This window comes from Microcaecilia unicolor, chromosome 1, assembly GCF_901765095.1.
Source record: "Microcaecilia unicolor chromosome 1, aMicUni1.1, whole genome shotgun sequence".
NCBI classification, from domain to species: domain Eukaryota; kingdom Metazoa; phylum Chordata; class Amphibia; order Gymnophiona; family Siphonopidae; genus Microcaecilia; species Microcaecilia unicolor.
The window spans coordinates 575629741-575646292 of NC_044031.1; the positions used below are offsets into that span (position 1 = coordinate 575629741).

At 42.2% G+C, this 16552-nt stretch overlaps 1 protein-coding gene across 2 annotated transcripts in view; it reads left to right on the forward strand.

The window, feature by feature from the left end:
* Window positions 1-16552, forward strand: part of COL14A1 (collagen type XIV alpha 1 chain) — a 417802-nt gene that overhangs the window by 36916 nt on the left and 364334 nt on the right. For both annotated transcript variants that reach the window (XM_030218565.1, XM_030218573.1), the window contains exon 3: window positions 1277-1393. In XM_030218565.1, the coding sequence (XP_030074425.1) occupies window positions 1277-1393 (117 nt within the window). The remainder of the gene's footprint in view (window positions 1-1276; window positions 1394-16552) is intronic.

Sequence of the window (16552 nt, forward strand, 5' to 3'; positions counted from 1 at the left end):
AACTATTAATCATAGTTTTTGTTTCTCTAGTGCCAAAATAACTGGTTTTCACATAGCTACGTAACTTCTAAGTGATTAATTATGAGATAAGTGCCTAATACAGCATTTTAGGACAATTTTCTAGCAGTCTGATCTTTTGAGAAAGCAATTGGATTTTTAATGTACGTAAGAGTTACTAGTGAAGAAATACTTCAGGCTTACTACTGTAGCTATGTAAAAACTAATTTGGCACAGCTGTCTTGGTCTACCTCATGTTAGACATACAGTGAAAACACAAACACACTTGGTGGTTGTGTCTTTGTTTAGCTTATGTGGAACAGGTGATTGGTTGGTTATTTTGTTTGCTTGTTTGTAGGAGGGGCTTAAAAGTGTATCAGGTTTGGTGTTGGTGACCTGGACTGGTGTTTTGTCTCTCTTCCTTACTACAGTTCATTTTTTTCATAACAAAACTATTTTTTCTGAATCTGTGCTATGTAATTAAAAGCAATTCTCTCAGTGATAAGCCAGTGGAATCTTAGAGCTTAAGAAACATTTTTATGTCATCAGTGACTGTCAGGCAAAAAAGACATTTTCAAGAGCTTGCTTCTTATGACAAATAAGGAGAAGATGGAAATGTATATACTTACAAAAGTGCAAATTAAATTCCTTGGAATAATTTGATTGATTGTCCCTTTGAGCGCTCACTACATAGCTGCAGAAGGCATTAAAATCTATAAACCAAAGCTTCCATTTGTCAGGCTTCAAAATTCTTATCATACCTGCGCCTTCATGATTAGAATTACAGCTTGCTGAACATTCTTGCAGGAACCTGTCCAACACTGTTGCCTTTTACAGACAGTAAAAAAAAAACAACCCCCCCATGCTTTTCTTTTGTTATCACCAAATATTGACAGAGAAGCTTCCAACCCCTGGCACCCAATATGACAGCCAAATTTCTAACTAATCATGAAACAAAATAGTCTTTCTTTAGTTAATGAAGATCAGAGGGTATTCTCAGCTTTGCTTGCTGGATTTCTAACATCTAACATGGTGTTGTCTTGTTTACTGTTACGTATTACATAATGTTCACAAATTGTGTGTCATGGGGAAATAAAGCATATGGGATCCTACTGTTAATTTATGAACTAATAAAATGTTCTGTGTACATTTCAAAGAACTCATGATTTTGTGGTGTCAAAATGTTTTGTATGTGTGGTGTTGGGTTTAATGTTTTTTTTTATTTTTGATGGAAGGAATTCAAGGGCTGATTGTTTTTTTAAAAAAATCTTCATTGCAGTGGGACCCCCAACAAAACTACGATATAACACATTGTCTGAGGACAGTATGCAGATCTCATGGAAAGCTCCTAAGGGGAAAATTATTGGATATAAACTTCTTGTCATTTTAGAATCAGGTAACAAATGGTGTGAATGCTTATTATTTTCCCTTAAATATGTTATTGTGCTTTACTATGACAAGGTGGTTAGGTAGAAATGCATTGGACTTATAAAAGGAAGCTTGATAGCCAAATCGTAGTGGTATATATTATGTAGGGGCTCCAGGTTTGTTCTAGGAGATCATGGACCCAGCTCATGTTCCTCAAGTCATTGGAGTCTGGAGAGGAATGCATTGACATTATCTGCTGCTTCTGAGATTAACAGTCCCTACTCAGCAGAAACGTCTGGACTACGGCTAGTTTCGCTTGGTTTCAGAACGAATTGCAATTTGTACTGTTCATCTAGAGGATTGCCACTGTGACAGTTAAGCTAGAGAGGGAGCTTGGGTTTAAAAATGAAGGGGGGTGGGGAGGAATAATGGGTAGCTACGATTCCTTAGATTTTCCCTATTGCAATCACATTGAGAAGAGTAGGGTAGTTTACTATACTTTTCAGAAAGTAGCAAGCTTTTGTCTATCTTTTGTTTGTCCCTTGGTTGTTCATCTTATCCATCATTGCCAGATACTTTTTGTTTTGCACCATCACATAGCTTAGTAGCACTAGCTACAGATCTTTCTATTTCACTGCAACCTGTGTGAGACTGATGCCTCTTAAAAGCAAAAAAACCAACAACATAAAAATACCCAAATCATCTTCCTGTTTAATAAAATCTAAAAAGAAGAAAGGGAAGGTCGTTGCATCTCCAAACTCTTTTCAAGAGAGTAGTGGTTTATTTTTTTCATTTATACTGTAGGTCTGAGCAGGCTTAGTGCCGAAACATCGCACAGATGTTGGGTTGGGATAGTTTGGTATCCTTGTGGCATGAGCTAATGTTTGATCCTGAGTCACCATTTCATGTTTTTATTTGTATATAGAAAGATAAAAGTGGACTGTTGAAGGAACATGGTGGGATAGATGCCAGTGTGAATATCCTAATGCCAGTCAAGGTTGTAAAGCTCTAAACTGATTTCTCTCCCGAGGTGTATCTACACAGATAGACACACGTAAAAGGTAGTACTGCAGAAAGGCTGCTACTTTTATGTGATCTGCCCAAATGTTCCCAGGGGATATCGTTTGAATGGAGTTCAGGGGAACTTTCAGTGCACATAAAGTGTTTTATTTATTTTATTAGGATTTATTGACAGCCTTTTTTCAAGAAATTCAACCAAGGCAGTGTGCAGCAAGAATAAGCCAGACTTGGGAAATAGACAGTTACAGCAACAAAAAATATTCAAATAATAGTATACCTTATGGCATAGTATACGACTTACAAAGTTAACACAATATTCATTAAAAGAACTTAAAAGAGCATAGGGTTTAAGTGGAAGTGGAACATATAGACAGATCAGAGAATATCCGGAGTTAGATAGAAAGGAAGGATGACTAACATAAGGAAAAACTGCATGTGGAGTCAGAAAAGGTGCATGAAAATGATCGCAGCTCGAGTTCAAGTGGATAAGCAAGTCCTGCTATGGTATGTGCAGCTGGTGTTAGTTCTTGTGTATGAGACTAGCTAGTTAGTTGTTTCTTCCATTAAAGGCTTAAAAGAAGAGCCAAGCTTTCATCTGCTTCCTGAAGTAGAGATTTTATGAAATATGCAGGTACGTGCACACATTTACATTTATTTGGACAGGATATAAAGGACTTGAACAATGTTTAATTTAACAACATTAAAAAAGTATCCAGAGATTAAGAGGCAATGCAGGGCCTACTTCTGTGCATTCTCATAAGAACATAAGCATTGCCACACTGGGACAGACTAAGTCCACCAAGCCCAGTGTCCTATTTCCCAACAGTGACCAGTCCAGGGGGGACAGTGATGCAGTTCCAGCACACATGAGAGCCTTCTTCATGTTGCTGTCTCTTATTTCCTCCCATGCTGGCACCAAGTTAAAGATAAGTAATCACTACATGGGCCATATAAGTACCGTCCTGTACTGAAGTGCTGCTTTGGCCCACTATTCTCCCACAGATGTGCTTAGAGGGCCTGCGCAGCACCCACTAATTTTTAAGGAGCTGTCACAGGAGGAGGAAGTGGGTCAGCAGTGGCCTGGAAGCAGGCAGTGTAAGGCAACTGGATGGGGGTGAGGTAGAGAGTTGTAGGGAATACATTGGCCACTTTGGAGGAGGAGAGAGAGCGGAAGAGGGGATGCTGGCAACTTTGGGGGAGGGGGAGTTAAAAACGGGAAGAGGAGATGCTAGTGTAACTTGAGACTCACCTGGGTTAGTTCTGGACTAGGCCAGCCAAATTCTCTCATGCTGCTTCAGCTCCACAGCTTCTGCCTACTCTCAGGCCATGCACACCCACTTTCTCCCACTCTCCCTTGTACAATAGTCAAACTGGGAAGGGTGATGGTCCGGAATAACACTTGGGGTCTTTGATTCCAGATTCCTCTCTTCTCATCAGTCCAGGAACCACACAACACTCCAGGAGAATTAATAATAACTTGAACTTTATTTGCAACTTCAGCAAGTAACAACATTTGTTCCAATGATTTGTTAACACAGTCATTGAAGTAATTGCTCCAATAACTCTGGGTCAGACTTCAGTCATCTGAGGGAAAATCTTTCTCCACACCCACCAGGAGTTTTGCAAGGAGCAGTTCCTTTTCAAGGCTATACACATAGGCACAACCTTGCTATGCCTATCTTCGCTTTCCTCCGTGCCGACATAGTTACTCAAGCGATCAAAAAATACTCCAAAAGCCATTGTCAATTGGACATCTACCCCAGCTACCTAATATAATCTGCCCCTCACCGCTTCATAACAGATCTCACATCCCATCTAAATTTCATGCTTCAGAGGGGTATTTTCCCTAAAGAAAAAGGCAACATCCTACTCACCCCAATACCAAAAGACACCAAGAAAAAAAAAACCAAACGACATCACCAACTACCGCCCAGTAGCATCCATCCCATTAGTAGTCAAATTCATGGAAAGACTGGTAACCAAACAACTCAACAACTACATAAACAAATTCACTATACTACATGAGTCACGATCGGGATTCCGACCACAACATAGCACCGAAACAGTACTACTCACTCTCCTGTCCAAATTCAACAGGAGATAACTACAGGCAAAAGCATTCTCCTCCTTCAATTTGACATGTCCAGTGCGTTCGACATGGTTAACCATAATATCTTGCTAAGACTCCTAGACTATTTCGGAATTGGTGGTAACACTCTCAACTGGATTAAGGGCTTTCTAACTACCAGAACATACCAAGTGAAATCAAGCACCAACATATTGTCACCCTGGAAACCAGATTACGGAGTACCAAAAGGATCTCCACTATCACCGATCCTTTTCAATCTCATAATGGTCCCACTAGCCAAAGACTTATCTATGCATGGCCTTAATCCATTCATTTTCATTGATGACGTCACACTATACATCCCCTACAAACATGATTTAACAGAAATCACCAATAAAATCAAGTTCAGTTTAAATATCATGAACTCATGGGCAAACGCATCCAACTAAAACTCAACATAGAAAAAACACACTGTCTCATCATCTCATCCCAATACAACGTGTACAAACCCACAAACATTAACACCCCAGGATACACCCTCCCTATTTCAGACAGCCTGAAAATTCTTGGAGTAACAATCGACCAAAACCTCCAACTAGAGTCCCAAGCTAAACTCACCATAAAGAAAATGTTTCTCTCAATGTGGAAACTAAAACGTGTGAAACCATTCTTCCCGAGGAAAATATTTTGCAACCTTGTACAATCAATGGTACTAAGCCGCGCAGACTATTGTAACGAAATCTATGCGGGATGCAAAGAACAAATCATAAAGAAACTTCAAACTACCCAAAACACAGCAGCACAGCTTATATATGGAAAAACACATTTTGACAGCGCCAAACCACTCCGAGAAAAACTGCACTGGCTTCCAATTAAGGAACGTATCGTATTCAAAATCTGCATGACAGTTCACAAAATCATTTATCTACCACCCAGAAACATCATAACTTCCATTACCCAAGCATCAAAGGACTCAAATACAAATCCACCTATGCTTCCAGCTTTTCCTACCTGAGCGCACAATTTTATTTTTTTATTACATTTGTACCCCGCACTTTCCCACTCATGGCAGGCTCAGTGCGGCTTACATGGGGCAATGGAGGGTTAAGTGACTTGCTCAGAGTCACAAGGAGTTGCCTGTGCGTGAAGTGGGAATCGAACTCAGTTCCTCAGGACCAAAATCCACCACCCTAACCACTAGGCCACTCCTAGTGGAACACACTACCAAAAGTAGTAAAAACCACACTCGACCACATGAATTTCTGGAAAGCATTAAAAACAGAACTGTTCAGAAGGGCATACCACACCAACCCAACATAAAAAACCTGGACATCTGCAACACAACTTAACCAAAGATCGTAACGGACATATCCTAACTCTTCCTTTCCCTCTCTAAGTTCTCCCCAATTGTCTTTACCATACATGTATCACACTTTACCATAATATCACCTTGATATTAATCATAGCTTGTATTTGGTTCATACCGAAATTGGTTAATGCCGATTGCAGTACCATGTAAGCCACATTGAGCCTGCAAAGAGGTGGGAAAATGTGGGATACAAATGCAACAAATAAATAAAATAAAATATCTTTCAGCCAGATGGAACCCCAGGTTGATTTCTCCTACTGATAGTCTCTGCTACCACCATGTCTGGACCTCTTTACAGCTATCTTTCTTTCGTGGGTATCACCTTGTGGGTAACACCCAGCTGTGGGTAGACCATGTCCCACTCTGAGGGGCATAATTGAACGAAAACGCCTATCTCCATGGGCGTTTATCTCCGAGAACGGGTCAGTGAAGGGGCGGACCGAACCGTATTTTCGAAAAAAATAGACGCCCATGTTTTATTCAACAATGTGTGAGCTGGGCGTTTTTGTTTTTCAGCGATAATAGAAAATGAAAGCGCCCAGCTCAAAAACGAATAAATCCAAGACATTTATTCGTGGGAGGGGCCAGGATTCGTAGTGCACTGGTCCCCCTCACATGCCAGGACATCAACCGGGCACCCTAGGGGGCACTTTTACAAAAACAAAAAAAAAGGTAAAAGAGCTCCCAGGTGCATAGCACCCTTCCCTTGTGTGTTGAGCCCCCCAAATCCCCCTCAAAACCCACTGCCCACAAGTCTACACCATTACTATAGCCCTAAGGGGTGAAGGGGGGCACCTACATGTGGGTACAGTGGGTTTGGGGGGGTTGGACGACTAATAAGCATTAAGCAGTACAATTGTAACAGGTAGGGGGGGATGGGCCTGGGTCCACCTGCCTGAAGTCCACTGCACCCCCTAACAACTCCTCCAGTGACCTGCATACTGCTGCCAGGGAGCTGGGTATGACATTTGAGGGTGAAAATAAAAATGTGTGAAACATCATTTTATTGTGGTGGGAGGGGGTTAGGTACCACTGGGGGAGTCAGGGGAGGTCATCCCCGATTCCCTCCAGTGGTCATCTGGTCATTTAGGGCACTTTTTGGGGCCTTATTCGTGAAAAAACAGGGTCCAGGAAAAGTGTCCTAAATTCTAGCTAAAAACGCATACTTTCTTCCCATTATCGCTGAAATGCGCCCATCTTTGTTCGGCAGATAACCACGCCCCAGTTCCGCCTTCGCCACACCTCTGACACGCCCCCATCAACTTTGTCCGCATCCGCGACGGAGTGCAGTTGAAAACGCCCAAAAATCGGCTTTCGATTATACCGCTTTATTCGTTTTTGTGAGATAAACGTCCATCTCCCGATTTAGGTCGGAACTTGGGCGTTTTTCTCGTTCGATTATAAGCTGGTCTGTGTCCTATATGGAGGAGTAGGCTAGTGGTTAGTGCAGTGGACTTTGATCCTTAGGAACTGGGTTTGATTCCCACTGCAATTCCTTGTAACTCTGGGGCAAGTTACTTAACCCTCCATTGCCCCAGGTATAAAATAAGTGTGTGTATATAATATATAAACCACTTTGGATGTAGATGCAAAAACCACAGAAATGTGGTATATCAAGTCCCATTCCCTTTCCTTCTTTCTGTTTATGGGCAGGACTCCCCAATCCTCCTGAAGTTCTAGCTCCATCACCAGCTGCTAAGCATTTGACAGCAACTGTCCCTTTGGGTTAACCAAATTGGAGTTAGCACTTCAGGATTCCCCCTTAATCTTATGCCAGTCACTTGGCAGGGGGCTCATAGGCAACTCAGAACCTAGGCCACCAAGGTCACTTCCCACTCTAATTCTATTCTTTTCTTTCCTCCTAAACTCCTCCCAGGAACCTCCCAGGCACTCCCCCCAGGGACTCTCTACTCAGCCACACTCTATCAGCAAATCCCATCCTACCAGGGGTTACACTGGCCAGCTTGGGGGGGGGGGGAGAGGTGAAGAGGAGATGGCCATCTTGGTGGGGTGGGGGGTGAAAGAAGTGAAAGGGAGATGCTGGCCATCTTCATGGGGTAAGAGAGGAGAAGGGAAGATGCTGAACTTTGAGGGGGTGGGGAATGTGGTAGGTCCTTAAGCCACCTCTGGGAGTGGGGGAGCATGATAGAAGGTTCACCTAGGGCATCCAATACCCTTGGGACAGCATTCAGTCCTGCCTTTTTGCTGCACTTTCTGGATTAACTTGATATCTGTAGTGTTGATATGAAAAGGAAAGAAGCAGGTCAAAAAATATGTAAAGATACTGGGAAGTAAGTTTACATAAGTTTATGTAACTGGCCTCTCACTAGAGGTGACATCGTCCTGGAGGTCATAGGTGGTGTGTGACTCAGTTCCTTGGTGAGGCTAAAGTGGAGTGGGGTGGGGCAGGGCAGGGAAGGTTGGGATGGAGTGAAAATCCTTGGGTTGGCAGGTATGTGTTTCCCAGGGATCTATGCTGGGACTGCTGCTTTTTAGCAGATTTATAAAGAGTGGCGTGGCCACAGGGGGACCTTGGAGGCCTGGCCCCCCTCACTTTTTGCTCATGCCCACTCAGCTTCAATGGCTAGCGAGAATGCCAAGCCCAACCAGCTGAAGAGGTTTCCTGCATGAGTCCTGCCAGTGCGGTCTGAGTAACACTTAAGTCAGCAGGCATGCTTCAGCCACCGATGCCGGCACTTTCGCACATGCTCGGTTGAGCCACTGAACTGAGCATGGGCGAGAGTGTCAGTATCGGCGAATGATGTTTGCCACTGACATGAACGCTGCTATGGCAGCAAGTGTGGGAATTCACTCTGGAGACTTTGGCTGGCGGGGCTTGAAATCCTTGCCAGTAAAGGTAAGCTTTAATGCAGCAATGGATTGAGAATGTGGAGCAGGGTGGGGCAGGGTAGGGGAGAGAATAGCCACCTTTGGGCCCCCCCTCCAAAATGGACTTCTGGCTACGCCTCTGTTTATAAATGACCTAGAAACAGGAATAATGAGTGAGGTGATCACATTTGCTGATGACAAACTTATTCAAAATTGTTAAATCACAAGACAATTGTGAGAAATTGCAAGAGGACCTCACAAGACTGGAAGACTGGGCATCCAAATGGCAAATGAAATTTAATGTGAGCAAGTGCAAAGTGATGCACACAGGAAAGAGGAACTCATACAATAGCTACTTGATGCAAGGTTCCACATTAGAAGTCACCACCCAGGAAACAGATGTAGGTATCGTTGATACTTTGAATTCATATGCTCAGTATGCAGTGGTGGCTAAAAGAGCAAATAGAGTATTAGGAATTATTAGGAAAGGAATCGAGAATAAAACAGAGAATATTATAATGCTGTTGTATCACTCCATGGCATGATCACACCTTGAATAATGTGTTCAATTCTGGTCATTGCATCTCAAAAAAGATACAGCAGAATTAGAAAAGATACAGAGAAAGGAAACCAAAATGATAAAGAGGATGGGATGACTTCCTTATGAGGAAAGGCTAAAGTGGCTAGGGCACTTCAGCTCAGAAGAGATGGCTGAGGGGAGTTATGATAGAGATCTATAAAATAATGGAATGGAACAGATAGCCGTGAATGTTACTCTTTCCAAATTATAAGGACTAGAGGGCATGAAATGGAGTTAGTTAATAGTATGTTTAGAGCAAATTTAGAGCAGTCAACATGTAATTAGGCTCTGAAATTCATTGCCACAGAATGTGGTAAAAGCAGTTTATTTATTTGGATTTTGCTTACACCTTTTCAGTAGTATCTCATGGTGAGTTACATTCAGGTACACTGGGTACTTCCTTGTTCCTGGAGAGCTCACTATCTAAGTTGGTACCTGAGCAATGGAGGGTTAAGTGACTTGCCCAAGATCACAAACAGCAGCAGTGGAATTTGAACCGGCCACCTCTGGATGCCAGTTAGTGCAGTACAGTTTAAAAAATATTTGGATAAGTTTCCATAAGAAAAGTCTATAAACCATTATTAATGTGGACTTGGGGAAATCCACTGCTTATTCCTGGGATAAACAGCAAGAAATCTATTTTACTCTTTTGGGATCTTGCAGGTACCTGTGACCTGGAATGGCCACTGGTGGAATCAGGATGCTGGTCTGTCCCAGTACAGTGATACTTATGTACTTAATCTCAGCAACATAATCATCACCATGCAGAAATAAAAGGTCAGCAAACTAGCTGTAGGTCATACCAGTTTTTCTTAAATCTAGATTTTATATATTTGACAAACGAAACTTCATACTCTTATCTTTAAATATAAAACTTTAATAGCAGAACGGCACCAACATATGTTTTGGATAATCTATTTTCCTAGGCGTCTCCTACACTCTCAGAATGAGAGAGACATTTTCTTCTTCTTTCTGCTAGATTTTTTCGCCTTGAGTGTGCTTGTCTATTCCTGGTCTGTGATACTTTTATAGAATAAAGTACCTTTGTCTCTCAGATCATTAGATGATTTATTAGGATTTCAAAGAGCTATTAAGACTTATCTGTTTCATTGACATCTAGCTGATGGAATGATGTGTGAACTTTGCTTTTTTTTTTTTTTTTAGAGTATTTACTGTATAAAGTTATTTTATTCTTTTATTTATTATATTTTATATTTTGTAGTTTTATTTGTCTTTAATTTTATTATGTATGTGCTTTTGTCACTTGTGCGTGCCTAACACATGGACGTCCTTGACCCATAATTGAAAAAAGCAAGGACATCCCTGATAAACACTTGGACGTTTTCACCCGGACGTGTTTTTATTACGACTAAGGCACAAAAAGGTGGCCGAAATGACCAGATGACCACCGGAGAGAATCGGAGATGACCTCCCGTTACTCCCCCAGTGGTCAATAACCCCCCCCCCATCAAAAAACATCTTTAAAAATAAGTCGTGCCAGCCTCAGATGTCATACTCAGGTCCATGACAGTGCATGCAGGTCCCAGGAGCAGTTTTAGTGGGTACTGCAGTGCACTTCAGACAGGCGGACCCAGGCCCATACCCCCCCTACCTGTTACATTTGTGTCGGAAACAGCGAGCCTTCCAAAACCCACCAGAAATCCGCTGTACCCACATCTAGGTGGCCCCCTTCACCCGTAAGGGCTATGGTAGTGGTGTACAGTTGTGGGTAGTGGGTTTGGGGGGAACTTTGGGGGGGCTGAACACACAAGGTAAGGGAGCTATGTACCTGGGAGCAATTTATGAAGTCCACTGCAGTGCCCCCTAGGGTGCCCGGTTGGTGTCCTGGCATGTCAGGGGGACCAGTGCACTAGAAATGCTGGCTCCTTCCACGCCCAAATGGCTTGCATTAGGATGTTTTTGACACGGACATCTTTGGTTTCGAAAATCGCCAAAAGTCAGAAACGTCCATGTCTAGGGACGTCCAAACCTAGGGACGTCCAAATTTAAGGATTTGGACTCCCTGACGGTATTTTCGAAACGAAAGATGGACATCCATCTTGTTTCGAAAATACGGGTTTTCCTGCCCCTGGATTTTGCCATTTTGCAAAGATGTCCAAATCACAACTTGGACATCCCTTTCGAAAATGCCCCTCTGTATCATCTAAATTTACTTAAGGAAATGATTGTCTAATCTTATTGACTTTAGCCTGAAAAAACTGCGGCAATTGTTCAGCACTGGGTTGCAATTGTTGTGGGAACATAAGTAGCTTATCTATATTAATCATACTGTTTAAGATTTTAAATAACACTACGAGAATTATCAGAATGTTCTATTTCATGATTGTAAAATGATTTTTTAAGCCAAATTAATCTGTAATTTGTGTTCTCTACTTTCTCTTTTCCAATCCAATAGTGCCTGCTGTTCCTAGCTCCTTCTCCATATATGTTTAAACTTTCTACAACTCTTCTTAAGGGCTAAGATTTCATTAAAGCAAGAGTTATTAGCCATCTTTTTCTTTTCTTTTTAACTAACTTTGGAGCAATCTCATGTAACACCACATTAACCGTAACGTTCTATGTATGTATCTCAATGTTAGGGGACATAACATCCAATTGAGCAGTAACAGACTGCCAGAAAATATTTGGCTCAATCCTTCCTCAGTTTTCCTGCAATCTGATCAGAATCACTAGAAACTGTTATAGCAATTTTTAGATAAAAATGACCATATTCAGAGGTGTCCAACTCTGATGAGCACTTAAAATATTTGAAGAAGACCCTGAATGTTTTGTACTTTTTTGGGATCTTGCCAGGTATTTGTGACCTGGATTGACCTTACTGTTGGAAACAGGATACTTGACTTGATGGACCTTTGGTCTTTCTCAGTATGGCAATACTTATGTAGTTATATAATATGCAATAAAATCTAAATGTTGACCTTTCTCATGAGTAGTAGGTATTGGACCTAGTTTTAGATCCAGAGAATCTAAACTGAAAAATCTGGGAGACATTAGTATCGGTTATGTACTCTAGATGTAAATTAAGGTCACTTAATACAATCAGAGCAGTAAAAAAAACGTTGAATAATAAGAAAGAGTTTCAAACAATTTCTGTTGCGCAAGATGCCAACTCTTGGGAGGTCTATACATTTATTTATTTATTTTGTAACATTTGTATCCCACATTTTCCCACTTATTAGCAGGCTCAATGTGGCTTACAAAATACTGTAATGGTGTATGCCAAATAAGGTAGGTATTAAACAAATACAATTAGAAAAAGAGTCAGGTAAGGTAGGGGTAAATGGGTACAATAAGGGACAAGGAAATAAGAAATAAAATGTTAATTGCAATGTATGTATAAATGCATTGTGTAGAGTTGAGGCTTTTAAGTAGAATCAAGATTATCAACATTAATCCCAATGTACTTCTTTTGGACCAATCCATGAATCGACATATCATTAATTCTAGCTTCTTATCACAAATCCTATCCACTAATCTAATATTAAAAAAATCTTTAAAAATTAAGGCAATTTCTCCACCTCTTTTAGTTTGCCTAGGACAATTAATTGCTTTATAAACTGGTGGACACACAGACAAAATACACGGTGAAGTAGTATCAGGAATCCAAGTTTCTGTAGAGAGTTCTCAGTATGCTGGCATTTTTATGAAGACAATAATGGCATAATTAATTGCAGAAAATAAATTATGCAGTAGCTAACATCTGTGGTATGATGGAAAAGAAGAGCATGAAGACTTGGAAGTAATAGGACAGAAGACCGCAGGGGGATATGCTACTCATGGATGGAAAGGAAAGGGGGACATGCTGCTCATGGAGGTTTACATTTTTTGGAAATGTACATCTTTTCTAATTTTGTATTAGCAGTGTACGGAAGAAAATGCATTTTTGTTATTTTTACCACTATTTTCACTGCTTATAGAGTTTGGCTTTCTTAGGGAGTCAAGGTGAATGTGTGACATGGTGTGGTGGGCGCACGGCAGGGCAGGGGCAGGGGTGAGACTCGGAGCATGGCCGGTGTGGGGCAGCATTTTATTTTATTTTTTTTGCTCTCTTTCTTGTCCCTGCAAATATGGTAACCCTAGATTAGAGGCTTCTGTTGGTTAGAAGTATTACAGTTCAACAGCTGGCTACTCAGAGTAAAAATGAGATCTGTGAATCTTTCCATACATGAAATTGTATGTGCAATCAGAGTTGTAACTCATTGTGAAAACACATTTTATATATTTTTTTTCTTTCATTATTATATTTTATATGAGAAATGGAAAGCAAGTCAAAAGGTGCTTCTGTTAGCAATCCTAATTTAGGGGCCCTTTTACTAAGGCATGATAGGCCTAACGTGGGCCTACTGTGCACTAAAAACACACTTGTGTGTGATGTGCTGAGGTGCTGCTTAGCGCATGCTAATCTGGCACTGAAAAATATTTTTAATTTTTCAGTGCGAGAGGTGTGACCGTAGGCGGAGAGTGGGTGTGCCTGCGCTAATTGTGTAGTGTGCAGTAAAGTGCCCACACTACCCGATTAGCATAGGAGCCCTTACTGGCTTCTAAATAGGTGGTGGTAAGGGCTTCTGCGGTAATGGCCACATGTGGCCATTTAAAAAATAAAAACACAAACATGGCCATTTTACTGGTGTGCTAAAGGTGGCCGCAGCACGTGAGAAACCCATGTGCTAAAGCTAGACCTGCCAAGTCTCCCGCATTTAGCAGAAAAGGGTAGATGGGTGGAAGTATGGGGAGAGAAAGAGGGAAGACGGATGGAAGAGTAGGGAGAAAAAGAGAGGAGACGCTGGATGGAAGGATGCAGAAAGAAAGAGGGGAGACACTGGAAGGATGGGGAGAAAAAGAGGGGAGCTGCTGGATGGAAAGGGGGAGAGGACAGAGTAGTGAAAGACTGGAGAATAAGAGGAAGGGGCATGGGGAGAACAAGGGTGAGGAAAAGATGAAAAGCCATAGGTAGATGAAGTAAAAAGAAAAAAATTAAATAATGGATAGTAAGAATGAATTAAATCTGGACAGAGAGTGAGAGGCAGAAAAATATTGAAGAAAACAAAGAAAAAGGAGAGAAAAATGACAAATGGACAGGAAACCCTGACAAGAGAGTTAAGAGAAAACGAAGGAAAGCAGAATCAAGAGACTGGGAGCAACACAATTAGAAAAAGTAAATGGCCAGACAACAAAGGTAAAGAAAATAATTTTATTTTTAATTTAGGATAAAGTAATGTGGTAGTTGTGTTAATAAAGTTTAATAAATGCAAATAAAATACAAAATAGAAAATAAGGTGATGCCTTCACTGATTTAAAAACATTTTGATTAGCTTTCAGAGACCAACACTTACTTCCTCAGGTCAGAAGAGGATACCATAACAGCATTATACTGACATGAGACAGGAAGTTTTGGCCTCTGAAAGCTAATTGAAAAGGGTATTAGGCTAATAAATAAAATATTTTCTGAAATGGCCGTGGGTTTGAGGTTCGCCAGGAGGTGGAGCTGTGTAGAGTGGGGTGGGGCTGGGGCGTGTACTAAAATCTCTCTCTCTAAAATTGGGACCCCTTGGCAGCTCTGTAAAGCTAGCATAGGTCACCTTTTAGCACGCCTTACTAAGTGGACCCCTTAAAGGAGTATTTCATAGGGAGGCATCACCAACTAGCTTTGTTTCAGTTTTGGCACCTGTGAACTTTTTATGTAGCTGTTTGTTAATTGTATTTCTTTATAAGTAATTTATTTGCATAAGAACTGGACCAGGGTAACCTTATTTATATGCTGTTGATTGTATTGGAATTGTAGGAGTAATCTGAGTTCAGTCATTGGTATTAGTGAGTGGCTCTTTAAAGTATCTGCACTAGCAAATCTTTATTTTGATAATTTGGTTGGTGGATAGAACACACAGTGCTTTAAAATACTTAGGGCCTCTTTCACAAAGCTGCACTAGTGATTCCCGTGCGGCAAATGAGAGGAAGCCCATAAGAATTGGATGGGAATTGGTAGTGTGGTTTTGTAAAAGAGGCCCTTTCCTATTTCTTCTTTCATTTCATGCTTTTAATTTTGGAATCTTCCTGAGTCAATATCACCAATTCCTAATCTAAGTAACTGCCCTGTTTACTAAGGTGTGTTAGTGTTTTTAGCACGCCTACACTTAGCGCGCATGCTAACCAGTGGTGTGCTGAAGCCGGCTCGCACCGGTGCGCAAGAGCTGGTTGTTAAATTTTCTTCGGACTTGCGAGCCGGTTGTTAAAAAGCGCGAGCCGGCTCTCCTCCCTCCGGATCTGGTCCCTCACCGACCTGACACCTGCCTTGTCCTTCGAATTCTTCGGGGCAGGCAGTCTTGCCTGCCTGCTGCCAGCGCTGACTCTCCCCCGCTGCCGGTTCACACTTTAAAAATGGCCGCCGAGACTTCTAGAGGCGACCTCGCGAGACTTCTGCTGAAGTCTCGGCGGCCATTTTGAAGCGCGATCCGGCAGCAGGGGAGAGTCAGCGCTGGCAGCGGGCAGGCAAGACTGCTTGCCCTGAAGAATTTGAAGGCCAAGGCAGGGTGACTCAGAGTCAGGTCGGTGAGGGACTGGATCCGGAGGGAGGGAGGAGAATTCGCTGAACAACTCGGGAGGGGGTGGCAGGGGAGAGAAGGGAGTCGCTGGACATGGGTGGATGGATGGAGGGAGGGGAGAGAATGGTCACTGGGTATGGGTGCATGCAGGGCAGGGGAGAGGAGGGTCGCTGCTGGACATGAGTGGATGGAGGGCAGGGGAAAGGAGGGTCAATGGGTATGGGTGGATGGAGACCAAACGAAGCAGATACGTATGTGGAAAACAATATTTAATTGATATGGATCAATAAAAAATTAACAAGCTTGTTAATTTTTTATTGATCCATATCAATTAAATATTGTTTTCCATATACATATCTACTTCGTTTGGTGTCCATCTTGGAGTTTGCAGATCGATTACCCTGCTGTTTTCTTGGACCATGGGTGGATTGAGGGCAGGGGAAAGGAGGGTCACTGGGTATGGGTGCATGCAGGGCAGGGGAGAGGAGGGTCGCTGGGTATGGGTGCATGGAGGGCAGGGGAGAGGAGGGTTGCTGGGTATGGGTGCATGGAGGGCAGGGGAGAGGAGGGTCGCTGGGTATGGGTGCATGCAGGGGAGAGGAGGGTCGCTGGGTATGGGTGCATGCAGGGCAGGGAAGAGAATGGTCGCTGGACATGGGTGGATGGAGGGGAGGGGAGAGAGAAGAAATACTGGACATGGATGGAGGGGAGGGAAGAGTGAGGAAGGAGATGAGATGAGGGAAAAGGAAGAGAGGAGAAAA